The sequence below is a fragment of the Zingiber officinale genome, chromosome 10B (assembly GCF_018446385.1).
Source record: "Zingiber officinale cultivar Zhangliang chromosome 10B, Zo_v1.1, whole genome shotgun sequence".
In the NCBI taxonomy this organism is placed as follows: Eukaryota; Viridiplantae; Streptophyta; class Magnoliopsida; order Zingiberales; family Zingiberaceae; genus Zingiber; species Zingiber officinale.
This window is the reverse complement of record NC_056005.1, coordinates 28,508,351-28,523,225: the sequence shown is the minus strand read 5'-3', so window position 1 is coordinate 28,523,225 and position 14,875 is coordinate 28,508,351. Positions and strand designations below refer to the sequence as shown.

The 14,875-nt window shown below is 38.0% G+C and overlaps 1 protein-coding gene across 1 annotated transcript; it reads left to right on the top strand.

Annotated features, from left to right (window-relative positions):
- Positions 1-9,177: 9,177 nt before the first annotated feature.
- LOC122029700 (ricin B-like lectin R40G3) lies at positions 9,178-11,782 on the top strand. Its single transcript, XM_042588798.1, has 4 exons — positions 9,178-9,737; positions 10,106-10,228; positions 10,936-11,164; positions 11,476-11,782. Coding segments are annotated over exons 1-4 (882 nt in total). The 5' UTR covers positions 9,178-9,209; the 3' UTR covers positions 11,478-11,782.
- The last annotated feature ends 3,093 nt before the right edge of the window (positions 11,783-14,875 follow it).

Genomic DNA, 14,875 nt, shown 5'->3' with positions numbered 1-14,875 from the left:
GTAATCCAAAGGATTAAGTCTATGTCCAGAAACAATTAAGGTAATTTGATGTGCCTATATTGAAATTAATTACTATACAGATACATATGTACTCTGAAGGGGGGATACACAGTGAATATAGCTCACCTTGCAATGCTTTAATCGGATGCAATCATATTTATCATCTCGAACCCATCTCACTACTGGAGTGGTATTTCCTAAAGCACAGAATTGAGTGCCAACTGATTTGAACAGAAACTAAAATAATATTATGAGTAAAAACACTTACCCTCATCCTCCTCTAGTTTTGATTCCTCCACATGAAGCAACTCCTTGACCCTTGCTTGATTCTCTACACTTCCCAATCCAGTATCTAAAATAAGCACATCGCATCCTTTGAAACAATGTGTAAATGTATGTCAGAAAGAAGCAGGGTGGAATTAGGCATCGAAAACTGAATTAAAAAAAATCCCCTAGAGGGTGGAAATTAAATTACAAAAACCTGGAGGAAATGAACATACAAAAGAAACGCTAACCATAGGTACGGCTCCCTTCTTTTAACATAACCATATTAAATTTATATTCTAACCTAAACCATCCAATATCTAAATTCCCATTAGATCTTCAAGGTTACAATCTTCCATAATCACCTAACATGAAACCTAAATGTCACTGAAACCATTTCAGATTCAGGTAAATCTTTATTTACAACATTCAATTACCCAATATAACAACTTTTATCCTTGTTAACTAGTAACACATCATACCCTTAACCTCCAACACCAAAACAAACAAATTCTTATTGACTCTGCCGTGGATCCAGCTCAAAACACACAGGATTCATTAGGTAACATCTACTGCAACTAATGATCGCACAAGGGTAAGGAACAAGAACTAAACCGTACCTCAATCCCCTACAAACAGAACATTACATAGTGCATCTTCACTAGCCGGATCAAGAAGAAAGAATAACAAGAAGTCATCAAAACAACCTGTTAACAACAACAACAGATCGACCTCATTACCTCTGCACCCTTCAATCACCGGAGACGATCACTGATACGAAGAAGAGATCGATTCAACAGAGCTGTGGTGGCCGGGACCAAAATACCAGTCTCTGCTTCCCAGAAAGAACCAGCTGAAACAACACTAGAAAGGATCAAGGTTCGAATTCACAACCAAAACCAAACCCTTACCTCCAAGATCGAAGTTAGGGCAACGACTTGTTCTTGCCGACGAACAGGGATAGAGATCGGGAAGGAACAATGGTTGTTACCTCCTCCAAACAATCGATGCTGGCCTGATCCAACGCCGATGCCCTTGGTTCCCTCCCGACAGCCGGCGAAATCCACCGATCGAGATCCGTCGCCGTTGTTCACCGAGATCAAAGAAGGGAGGAAGGGATCGGGGAGAAAGAAGGTTCGGCTGTAACTAACCTCTCTTCCTCTCAACGCTCCAAGGTCCGCTCTTCGTCGGCGCCACCGAGAGAAGAAGAAATCGCAGGTCTCGGTCGCGTGAAGTTCGAAGTCGCGAGAAGCAGAGGAAGAACAGAGGAGAAAGTCGGGGGAAAAGAAAAGGCTTCGACGCTTTATAGAGAGGTTAACCCCAAACCCCATCCTCAACCTTTAGCAATCAGACGATTAAGAAGAATGAAAAGAGGAAACGAGAGGTTTTGAAGATGACCGTGTACCCGGCGAGCGAAGAGGCCGAGAAGGAGAAAATGAAGCACGGAGAGCCTTTATGCCTGCAATTTTAGGGTTTTAACAGGCAGACATACTTCGTTATTCTTGTACTGCACTCGATCTCTTTGCTTCAGAAGAAGGAGACCCCTTTACACAAGATCAGAGATCTCGGTGTTGTTCTCTCTTCCTTTGGATTCCCTCATGTTGCCGACCAACCGTGCCATGGTGGTCGTGGGCGTCCTCTAGCTGTTCGGATCTTGTCGGCCCCTATCTTAACCGGGAAGAGCGAAGAGAGGAAGGAGGAGGAGGAAGAGAGGATCGAACGAGGAGGCAGAATGGAACTACGATTTTGCTTAGGATCGAAGCAGGTGGTTTTGATCCTAATCGGGAGAGGAAGGGCGTCGATCCAAGAAGGGGAAGAGATTCAAGAAGGGGAAGAGGGAGATGAGGCTGAGAGAGATGGTCGGAGGTTTAGGTTTAGGCTGAGAGAGATGGTCGGATGGTCAGATGGTCGGAGGTTTAGGTTTCGGTTTAGGTTATCGCGAGAGAGATGGTCGCGCGGAGGAAGGGGCGGGATAAAGATTTAGGTTTGGAGGGAAAACACTTAGGCAGATTTTGGCTTGTGGGGAAAATTAAAATATTTTATTTGGGTTCATTAACATCGGATTTTAAAAACCGATATTAAAATCGATGTCTATTAACGAAAAAAGGGGCGCTCATAGACATCGCCTAAAAAACTGATGTCTATGAGCTAAAATCTGCGCTCATAGACACCGGTTTTTAGAAAAATTGATGTAAAATACTCAAAGACATCGGTTTTAGCCTAAAACCGTTGTTGTTCCACTGATGTCTATGAGCGATTTTGTTGTAGTGTGTAGAAAACATGAAGGACAGTCGCCAGGTAAAGTAGATTTGTCTCTAGTGGAGTCAAAGCACACCGAGTGAAGTCGATTGTTTGCGTCGGGTGAAAAAACAAGCAGAGGGCGCAAGGTTAAAAAACACAGAGAAGACCTAAATGGCACACGACAAAAAAAATAATAGTTAAGATCGGTTAGAGACAAAGCAACAGAGAGGAAAGGAAAAGAAACCTAACGGCGAGGCAGAGAGGAAAGGAAAGAAGAGATCGAAGAGAGAACAAACCTAGCTCTGTAGAGAGGAAAGGATCTTTGTGCGTTCGGGGGAACAACTCGAAGACCGCCGGCTTGGTGAAGTAGATTTGCTGTCGGGGGAGTCGAGGGTCGCCGGCGGTGAGTGGAAGGCCACTGGGGGAGTTGGAGGTTGTCGAGTGAAGTTGAATCTGTGCGTCAAGCAAAAAAACATGAAGAGGGCATAAGGAGAAAAAACGTGAAGAAAATAGAAGAAGATAGAGGGCGCATGACAGGAGAAAAGTAAAGTAATTAGGGTTCCCACGTGGACAAAAAAATAAACCGGTCGGTTCAGCTAGTATTTTTAATCAGTTATAACTTATTATTTCAACATTTAGACATATAGTTTAATTTTGTGACTTATTACTTCATCAAATACATATCATGAAGTAAAATATTAGATAAAATTAGAAGTAAAGCCTGTATTTTTTAATCTATGAAGTCTAAACTAGTATTTACTATATTAAATTTTGTACTGAAGTTAATTGTAATATATTACTTCATAATTATTGATTGTCGAAGTAAACAGTGACGAAGTCTAATACAGATTTTCACATAGTGCTAGTTCCAATAATAAGAAAAGATAAAACAAGAATGACTCTTATTTGAGAGGAAGAAGGACTAAGGTTGCTATTAGTCGGCTAGAAATAATAAAAGAAAGGAAAGAAGGAGAGTTGATGCTCTTGAGAATAGGAAGAAGAAAAGAGAACTATTGTTGTAGAAAGAGAAGAGAAAAACAATTAAGCAATGGTTTGGAAGAAAAATACAAGAAAAAGGAAGATCAAAAAGAAGAAAGAAGTCAATGCATGGAGGTTTGCACGTGAGGCGGTGGGAGTGAGACAATGTGTGCCCGGAAGAGAATAAAAAGAAAAGAGAGAAAAAAAATATTTTCTCAAAAAAATTTTAACTAATTTTAAATTGATTGAACCAATTTAATCTAATTAAACTTGGTTGAATCGTAACTTGGCCAAATTCATATCCAAATCAATTCCAGTTTAGACTAATATATTTTTTGTTTTTGCACTTACCCAATGAATTGTGTTTGATATGTTAAGACACTTTAGGAGCTAGAGAGGGTGATTAGCTTCAATCACTTTGTTGATGATTTATTGCAGTGGAAAACTCGAAGCAATCGGTAATACTAGAATTTGCTTGGTATTCACCTCCTTGAAGTAACTAATCCAAGGATTCACACAGTGCACACTCCACTATGAAAAACACTCTTTCTCCAAAGTCATCCGGAGGTGGAGAAACCTCATACAACAACAAGAATACAATAAAAGCAAGAAGTAAATACACAATACAAATCAAAACCTTTATTGTTTGATCTCTTATTGCTTGTAGATGCCTCTTGAATCTCGGAAAGTGCAACAACACTTTGTTAGGATCTTAGATGGAGGCTAGAGAGGGGGGTGTGAATAGTCGACCCCAAATCGTCGCGTTTCTACAAAACGTGTTAGCGCAGCGGAAAATAAACACAGAAACGAAAGGGAAAGAAGACAAACCTCAAACAAACCGATGTAACGAGGTTCGGAGATAAACTCCTACTCCTCGGCGTGTCCGTAAGGTGGACGAAGCCTATCAATCCGTCGGTGGATGAGTCCCCGGAGAACCGGCTAATAAATGCTCCTTGTGGGTGGAGAAACCTCGCCACAATACTTGTAACAACAAGAAAGGAGTACAAGGAAAGCAAGAAGCAAATACAAACAACAATATGAATGCAACACTCGCTTGCCTCCTCTGTCGACCGGAGGCGATGAAGCAGCAACTTCACATCCCAACTGCAGCAGCTGATCGACGACTGGAAGCTCACGCGAAGCTTCGGAAGCGAGCTCAACAAAGCTCAGAACCTCAGAGCACAGAAGCAGAAGCTTCAATCCAAGGAAGAAGAAGAAGAACTAGAAGAAGGGAGGCTCGCAGCAGCAGCCCTCCTTTTATACCTGCGGAGAAAGAAGCACAGAAGAAATCTAGCCGTTGCGTCGCAACGGCTAGTGCCCTGATCGGTCTGTGGACCGATCAGGGAACCTACTGATCGGTCCACAGACCGATCAGGGTACTTCCTGATCGGTCTGGGGACCGATCAGGCTTTGTGCTGATCGGTCCCCAGACCGATCAGCCCCTCTTGCGCCTCGCTCCTGTTCGGCTTCTGATCGACTCCTGATCGGTCACCAGACCGATCAGTTATCACACAGTATGCTACTGATGTGTTACTGATCGGTCACCAGACCGATCAGAATATTCGCGGTATCACTGGATCGATCACCAGATCGATCCAGCTCATGGTTTTCGCCCAAACCAAGTCCAAACCAACATCCGGTCAACCTTGACATGTTGATTCATCATTCCTAGCATCTGGTCACTCCCTTGACCTGCTAGAATTCTCCACCAAGTATTCGGTCAATCCCTTTGACCCACTTGGGCTTTCCTCTTCGTGCCAAGTATCCGATCACTCCCTTGATCTACTTGGACTTCCCAACACCAGATGTCCGATCACCTTTGATCCATCTGGATTTTCCCTTGCCCGGCTTCACTCACCAGGACTTTCACCTAGCTTCACTTACTATGGTTTTTACCTGGCTTCACTCACCAGGATTTCCACAATGCCTGGCTTCACTCACCAGGACTTCCACTTTCACCTAGCTTCACTCACTAGGATTTTCACCTGGCTTCACTCACCAGGATTTTCCGACTGCCTGACTTCACTCACCAGGACTTTTCCCCGTGCCAAACTCCTTGTTTGGACTTTCCCCGTGCCAAGTCTCCATACTTGGACTTTCCGCGTGCCAAGCTACCTGCTTGGACTTTTCCCGTGCCAAGTCTCCATACTTGGACTTTTCGCGTGCCAAACTACCTGCTTGGACTTTTCCCCGTGCCAAGTCTCCGTACTTGGACTTTTCCAGTGCCAAGTCTCCATACTTGGACTTTTCACCGAATCAGGTCAACCTTGACCTACGGTTGCACCAATAATCTCCCAAACATCTATTCTTGTCAAACATCAAGAATAGAACTTCTCTTCTCGTCAAAACATCGTCAAACATCAAAATACAACTCGAGTCAGGTCAACTCGAGTCGGGTCAACCAGGTCAACCTTGACCTAAGGTTGCACCAACACACTTCTCTTCCACAACCCAAGCACCAACGATGAAGAGAGGAGAAGAAGAGATGCATTTAAATCTTCACGAAAGCCTTTATATCACACGGATTAGAGCTCCAAATCGATTGGTCTTACCCCCTCCCCCCCAAATCGTCGATTATCATGTCAGATACGAGCAAATCATGCCATCCAAACCTCACAGTGGCTCTTTTCTTCTTCTCCCAATCGATTAAGATGACCTCAATTGATCACCTGATCGATTTAGAAGCCAATTATTTGCTCGTGAATTCCTCTCAATTGATTACCTAATTGATTAAACTCCTTGTGATAAAACAATTCCCCAATCGATCAACACAATTGATTGGAGAGGATTGAATCGATTGGCCAATTGATTCAGCACCTCTCTGTACTCGCGATTTAGGCTCCTAATTGATTGACCAATCGATTGGTGAATGATTAATCAATTGCCTCCAATCGATTCAGGTCTTCTCCTCTCTCGCGACAAACAGCTCCCAATCGATCATCTGATCGATTAGGAAGAGATTAATCGATTGCTCTAATCGATTATCTTAAGGTCAATTGATTGTCCAACCCTAACTTGCATGATCAAGTCTAGAGTTTCCTTGCCCAACATTCAGTCAACTGTCAGATGTTGGAACTTTTTTACCAAGTATCCGGTCAAACTCTGACTCACTTGGACTTTACATCTCATGCCAACTTTCTTTTAGACTTCCAATCACCAAGTACGGTCCTTCTTGGCCCATTTAGATTTTTCTCTTGCCTAATCGCAGTTAGGCCTTTTCTTTACCAATGTGTGGTCCTGCTTAACCGACTTAGACTTTCCTTTGTCTGATCGCGGTTATAACTCACTTAGACTTTTATCTTAACTAACCCTCGAGTTAGGACTTTGTCTTGTCTGACCTCCTGTTAGAACTTATCCCTTGCTTAACCCTTAAGTTAAGAATTCACAGTTAAGTATCTGATCATCCATGATCTACTTGACTTTTTTCTAATATATCGTCAAATATCTAGTTCTTGATCTATTTGACTTTTACTTACATATTATTCGAAAATGTATTGTCTAAATATCAAAACTCAAACTTAAATCTACTCAAATTTAATCAAGTTGATTAACCTTAATCCGAAGATAAGTGTACTAATAATCTCCCATGACGATCCATATCCGATTTAATTCACTACTTTCGCTGAGAGTTTGATTATTCAATTAATTTTTTATTTATTTTGTTAAAAAATGTAATATCTAATATAATTATATAGATAATAATAAGTTGTGTCCTTCTCCCCACTTTATCGCCATCTCATTGGACCGTGAGCTCCTTTTGTCCATCCTTTTCTAAGGTAGGACTTGTTTATTTTGGACCATATGTGAGTGCCTGTCCCACAAGAGGATCGGAGGATAGATTGGGCAATCTTCATGTGGCACGTGGCACGTAGCTCTATTTGAATATATTTTGATGAAAAAATATCAATATATATATTTTTTAAAAAACACCCTTTTAACAAAATATAATAATGAACCCCTTTTAATTTTTATCCAATAAAATAAATAAATTCCTAAATTTTTGTGTCAGAAACATTTTGTTCTCATTCCGAAATTTTCTTTTGTTTCAAACTCTCTTCCAACTTCTTAATATACACTTATTTATTTATTTATTTATTTATTTATTTTTATTTATATAAAAAATTTAAAATAAAATATAATTTTTTTAAAATTCAGAATTATTTAATTAGAATATAATATATTTTCTATCAATTTGATGACTCCAATCGATTAAGAATTGATCGGAAGGAACAAAAGCTCTCCTTAATTATTTTTATAGGTACAACAAGTCCAAAATAAATACAATTCCTCCTAAATTCATCATTATTTAACTAAAATTGAATATATTTTCTATTCAATTGAGCACGACTCTTTTTCACTTGATTAATGGAGTCATATCAATCAATTAAATTAGGTTGAATCAATTAGATCAATCGATTCAGTCTAAGTCAATCGATTGATATTAGCTTTCAATCGGTTGGTTATATGGAAAATAATCATATTCAATTTGATTAAAAATATAATAGATTATAATTTAAATGTAATAAATTTAGAAAGAATTATATCTTATTTTAAATTTTTTCTCTAAAAAAAAAATTAGGTAAATCTATGTATATTAAGGAGTTAAAAGAGATAGGAAGCAAAGAAAAGTTAAAGAAAAATTACGTAGTGAGAATAAATTTTTTATGACACAAGATTAAAAAGGAAGTTAAATTTACAAACAGGGAGTTTAGGGCAATTTGCCTATAAAATAATTAGTATTTTAAACATTAATTAAATTAAATTATCTTAAATAATTAGTATTTTTGACTTATTTAACAATTTAAATTTATTTAATTAACAATTTAAATAAATTCTATTTATTTAACTGATACTTAAATAAATAATTCATCTAATTAACATCAATTAAAATAACTTCAAATTAGTGTTAAATATATCATTGCACTCTCAACGCTTGCTTAAGTTTGCAGATTTTGAGTTCTACGAAGCCGTTAAAATTTCTAATAAATATTGCACTTTCAGTAAAAATTTTCCCCTATTTTTAGGCTTAGAGGGGTTTTTTTTTTTTTTCAGGTTTGGCTAAAGCTGATCCTATACTAAAGAAGCTTCGATTAAATTACTCTCAATAATTTAGTTAACTTTTTTATTAAAATTATTATATATTATAATAGTGACATTGGACTCTACGCGGTTTCCAAATTTACTAGATGGGTTGGATTATCCTTCTTCAAAATTGATTGGACTGAAGAGCCAAATACCAGGATTAACAATTTATTTTTTAAATAGCATACTTTGAATAATATAAATTAAATCTAATATAAAAGTAATCAAAATTGGCTGAATTGAATCCACGGGCTAAAAATCCAAATCCGGCCCGGTCCAATTTCATGTAGCCTCCTTAAAAAAAAATCATAAATTTTGTCGATAGTCCAATGATACTTAACAGCTAAGGCAAAAGTGGTTCCCCTCCTGATAATGACCGTTTGAATGGAAATGATTGATGACGCCCGTTTCTAGAATGTCGTAGCGTGAGGTCCGATTAATATCGTATCGTCCGTTATGTATGTCATCTCATTTCGGATAAAAACTCATTTGAAGGGTAGGATCTCTAGTTCATTCTGATCCAACGGCAAACAAAACATGATGAAGCTGCTTCCTTCATAGCGGAGTGGCGCTCGGATGCCTAACGCTATATAACGTCGATATGACCGTAGAGAAGCCCTCTGTCTAATCCTTATCCAGATATCATGAACCCCTTCGGCCATCTCGGTCACCACCACCATCGGCGAGATGAGGAGGAGGAGGAGGAGCGCCGCTTTCCGCCGCCTGGATACTATCCACCAGCTCCCGATCAGCCCTACTTCGGCGGTCCCCCTTATCCACCGGCCGTGCAGCACGTGTCTCACGAGGGCGGACATGGATACGGTCCGACCCCTCCCATCTACCCTCCTCCTCCTCCTGGATCATACGGCGAGAGGAGTTACAGCGGTGACCCGTCTCACCACGGTCCTCCGCCTCCCATATACCCTCCCGTTCCGGCTCCTGATTACCCAGGAGAAGTGGGGCACCATCACCATCATCACCATGGTTTCCCGCACTTTCCCGGTATTCAACACGTGAGCCACCACAGTTGGGAGGAAGGGGCTGCGCCTCCGCCGTCGTCGCATGGGCAACCGACGGTGAGGATTTACACCAAGGCGGAGCCGAACTTTTCTCTCTCCATCAGAGATGGGAAGGTTATACTCGCCCGCAACAATCCCGCGGACCCTTACCAGGCAAGTTATGGCTCGTCGATATGATCTTAATTTTCTCCCATCCTTTTTTAGTTTTCTTATTTACTTTTGAGTAGAAGAGGAATCATCTCATGTGTACAACTGGATTTTTTTTTCCCTCTAAAAAGTAAATCTTGATCTTACTGTTCGTATCCTTTGTGTTTTTTTTCCTCATTCTTATTTCCCCTCCGATGTTGCCTCTGATTTCAACTAAGAGCTTTATTGGGGGAAAGTTAAAACTTTTGTTGTGGCGGATTTTCGAAATTATCTGGTTATTGTGAAAGCTTTCATCTTTGAATTCATTTATTGTTCTACGTAAAGTATATTAATTTTGGATTTCTTTTGCTCACCTATATATTTTTGGATGTCAGCACTGGATCAGAGATTTAAGGTACAGTACCAAGGTGAAGGATGAAGAAGGCTTCCCAAGCTTTTCTCTGATTAACAAGGTTACTGGCGAAGCTGTCAAACACTCTATTGGAGCAACCCATCCTGTGAGTTATTTATCCACACAACTCTGAATCTTGTTTGTCTTACAAACTTACTCTGTACTATATATCTCATTAACAGTTTATACTTTTTTTTCTTTATTAATCATCTATTCATCTTTGTACATTTTGACCAGTAATAATGGGCATCCTAGACACTGTAATGACCTACATTCGGCTCGCTCAAACATTAATGCTTTAACAGCCACGATCTGTACTGTAACCTCAACTTTTTTTTTTTTTTTTGCATATTTGATATGTTTAAAATGTGTGAAAATTCATGACATGTTGATGTCTCTGATTGCAGTTATAATATGTTTAATCTTAGAACTAGTTAGGAGCTGGTATAGCATGTCACTAATAACATTGCTGATGCTTTTGACCTACGAACAACTTTTTTAGGATCAGGTATATCATATCACGGTGCTGATAATTTTAGGCAAATAATTACTTAGGTTCAGGTGTTATTAAGCTGTGCTAGTCTGACAAAAATTCGAATGGTATTTATAAGTGCTTAAGATTTACATAAGGATCAACTCAAATTCTATTTCTTTTCATCAGTACTTGACTGATAGTATTGTCATAATCAAGATAAACCTTCTTTTTATATATTACTTATATATGATATTCAAAATAAACTCTTCTATAGTACCACACTGTTCCATTATTATTCGATCCTTATTTACTGGTTTGTTCCCAAATGTCTCGTGCAGGTTAGGTTGATTTCATATAATCCCAACTATCTAGATGAGTCAGTTCTGTGGGCCGAGAGCAAGGACTTGGGTGATGGCTTCCGATGCATAAGAATGGTAAACAATATTCGCTTGAATTTTGATGCCTTTCATGGCGACAAAAACCACGGAGGGGTAAAAGATGGAACCATTGTTGTTCTATGGGAGTGGCTGAAGGGAGATAACCAAAGGTGGAAGATTGTTCCTCACTGTAAGCCCCTTGAAAAACTTCTTGCCTTTTCAGTAAATTGCAAATAAGAGGCATTTTAAGAAACAATTATCTTAGTCCTGTGTTCCCATTTAATTATCACTTTCCTACTTTTCACTTTTGAAAGCTCCCTTCCTTCGGCACTGCTTAGAATGTCTTTCTTGTTGAACATCATGAATGAACTTGATGTTAGTGCAAATTTGTATAATTCTTTATAGAATGTCTTTCTTGTATAATTCTTTATAGTCTAATGATTCCTTCTTTATCATTATCTCCTGCTGTTGATTATCTTACATTTGTTTTTTTGTTCACAGGAATTATTCGGAGATCTTCTGTGGCGCTGTATTCATGTCTGGTGATTCTTGATTTTATCATGCTATTCAGAATATAACTTAGCTTTCGTGTGTGTAATCTCAGTCTCTCAGCATGAGCAGATATTTCTAGTCAGACCTTGTGTTCTTACCTTTACATTTTCATGCTATCTCAACGTCAACAAAACCTGCCAGCCTTCTTGTGATCAGATGGTGCTGTCAGTTATGTCATTATTAATTGGATTACAATGACTATGATGAAATTAAATAAATTTTATGAAATCAAGAATATTGTTGATATGATTCTTAATATCACTTGGACAGAGAGCGTGTCATTACTGATGTAGACATATTGTTTTCGATTTTTTTGCATTCATGACGCTGCCTTGCTGGTTTTCTCAAACCGAGTAGTTGCAAACAAGTTGCAGATTTGTATTCTCAGTATATTGTTGGTAGACACTTGTGCTCTGACTTGGTCAATATAAAGTACCAAATCTTTGGGCATCTAAAAGTTTGTTGCATTTGATCTTGCTCCCTGAGTACTTTATTAGTAGAGGTAAGAATGGACATCTCGATTGTATAGAGAAAGCAATGGTTGATATTTGCACAGATGCCAATGTTTGGGAATACTTACTTATAGTAGACGGGTCTTGGCCATTAAGTATTCAGGCACAATGTTTCGGGACTAGTGTGCTGCATTTTGTCATACTGATGTGTTGAGTCAAATGCTACGTGTTGAGTCAAATGCGTTGACTTTCATTATATATAAAAATACTGATGTTATTGATGTGTTGGAGTGAAAAACAAGTGACGTCGTAGTGCTTTGAAAGTCGGGCCTTGTACTCACAAGGGGTAAAGTAATAACGAGTACAATATCCAATGAGGTACGAGTATTCTGAGAATTGATTTCAAGATTTAGTAAAGTAATAACTTATTAGGTATTAACTGTGTCAATGTGTAGGGATAATATTATTGATGTGTTGAACCATATGACAAGACAATTATGATTTGAGATATCATTGGCAGATTCTGGTTTATTCCAATGCGCATAGTTTATTTCATTAATTTACATGTGAGCGTACCACTTGTTTGCATCTTATTCGCTCTCCTTCCCTGGATTTTGACTAAGCTGTGAGATTATGGGTAGATTAATCTCGCTTATTGATGTAGACTAGATTGATTATTTCTTAAATCCACGCGGAGGGAGTCCACTCTATGTTGGTGGCACGTCTTCTCATCCGTAAGAATCAATTATTGAACGAGTAAAATCCTTTGAAAACCTTTATTTTAGCAAATTGCTCCCCCTACAGATTTTGCTTCCCCTTTATACGCCACTCTCTCCTTTAAAATAACAAATTATTTGAACTCCTTTGTATTTTTATTTTATTTTATTTTATTTTTATTTAGTTTTATTTTTTTAATCAATTCTATTTATTATTTTTTATCATTTTTTTATTTTTTTATTTTATATAATTTTTAACATATATTATAATTTTTCCTTTTTTTTTAATTATCGTTCTCCCTTTTTTAAAAAAAAATTATTGTTCTAATTCAACACTTTATATATTTTTAATGTCTCTCTTTGTTTCAGTTTTATTTAATTTTTTTATTAGTTTTTTTTCATAAGTTTTATTTGTTTTTTTTTATTTTTTTTATTTTATTTAATTTTAAACACATATCAAAATCTCACATTCCTTTTAAATTACCTCTCCTCAAGCCATTAACAACTCCTGACATATATCAGAACTTCCCTCTCTCTTTAAATTACCCCTAACATTTCCTCCCTTTAAATTACTCATCCAACCCTTAACACATGTCAAAATCTTCCTTTCCTTTAAATTACCTCCCCCTTTTCAACCCTTGATACATGATGCATATCAAAATCTCTTACTTCCTTTAAATTACCCTCTCTCCAACTCTCAACACATGTCAAAATATCCCCTATCTTTAAATTACCCCCATCTAATCTCTGACACATGTCAGAACCTCTCACTTTCTTTAAATTACTCACCCTCTAACCCTTGGTTAGGGTTGTAAATGAACCAAGTGTTCGTGAATAAGCTTGGTGTTCAACTGGGTAAGAGTTTGTTTATGTTTGTTCAATATATATAAGATTAATTAAACAAACAAGCTTGAACAGCTTGTTAAGCTAAACAAACAAGCTTGAACACATATGTGTTCAGCTCGTTAACGTTCGTGAACAACGTTCATGAACAATGTTCAAGAACCATATTCATTAATAAAACTCTTTTCAATATGTTAAATAAATAATAAAATAAATAAATAAATTTAAATTATCAAACTCAATAACCAATCAAACAACTAAAAGTTTCAAACAATCAAACAAACTTGAATTGAGAGTTTGATAACATCTAAACGAACCAAGCTCGAACCAAGCTCAAGCCAAGCTTGAACTAAGCTTAAGCCAAGCTTGAATTGAGAGTTTGATAACATCTAAACAAACCAAGCTCAAGCCAAGCTTCAAACAAGCTCAAACTTATAAAAAATAAATCAAGCCAAGCTTGAACAGTCATTTCAAATGCTTGGTTCATTTTAAGCTCGGCTCGTCTCGACTTGGTTATCTTATCAAACAAGCTTGAACACCCCAAAACTCGGCTCGGCTCAGCTCGGCTTGTTTATAGCCCTACCCTTGGCACATGTCAAAAGACCCCCGTCTCTTTAAATTACCCCTCTTCAACCCTTGACATATGTCAGAACCTCCATTCCCTTTAAATTACTCACTCTTCAACCCTTAACATATGTCAAAATACCCCTCTCCCTTTAAACTACCCCCTCAAACTCTTGACACATGTCAGAACCTCTTCTCCCTTTAAATTACCCCCCATCCAACCCTTGACACATGTCAAAATCTCTCGTCCCTTTAAATTACCACTCTTCCAACCTTTGACACATGTTAGAACTTCTCACTCTCTTTAAATTATCCACCCTTCAATTCTTGACACATGTCAAAACACCCCTCCCTTTAAATTACCTCTTCCAACCCTTGACGCATGTCATAATCTCCCCTTCCCTTAAATTACTCACCCTTCAACTCTTGACACATATCAGAACCTACCCCTTTAAATCCTCCTCTCACACACTTCATTTTCAGTCTCTCTTCAGTAACACCTCCCTCCATTGATATCTCTCTCTCAGCCTCTCCTTCTCTCTTCTTAGAACATAGTTATCTTCTTAATCATTACTTTTTGTAATTCATAGAAATAAATTATGGATAACTATTTGGGTTTATTTTCAAATAATTGGTCACTTGAGAATGATGTTCTTAGTGGAGAGAGTATCTTCAACAACAGTCGCGATTATATAGTCAAATTTACCACGGAGCAGGTTAGTTATTATCATTGTTTTATGCATATTCGTTATTTATTTTATAAGTAGAGAAATT

What these genes read in the sequence shown, in the direction of transcription:
- LOC122029700 (XM_042588798.1), top strand. Translation starts at nt 9,210, where the DNA reads ATGAACCCCTTCGGCCATCTCGGTCACCACCACCATCGGCGAGATGAG. An exon ending in ATCCCGCGGACCCTTACCAG is followed by an intron (nt 9,738 to 10,105) that starts GCAAGTTATGGC and finishes TTTGGATGTCAG; the next exon opens with CACTGGATCAGAGATTTAAG. An exon ending in CTATTGGAGCAACCCATCCT is followed by an intron (nt 10,229 to 10,935) that starts GTGAGTTATTTA and finishes TGTCTCGTGCAG; the next exon opens with GTTAGGTTGATTTCATATAA.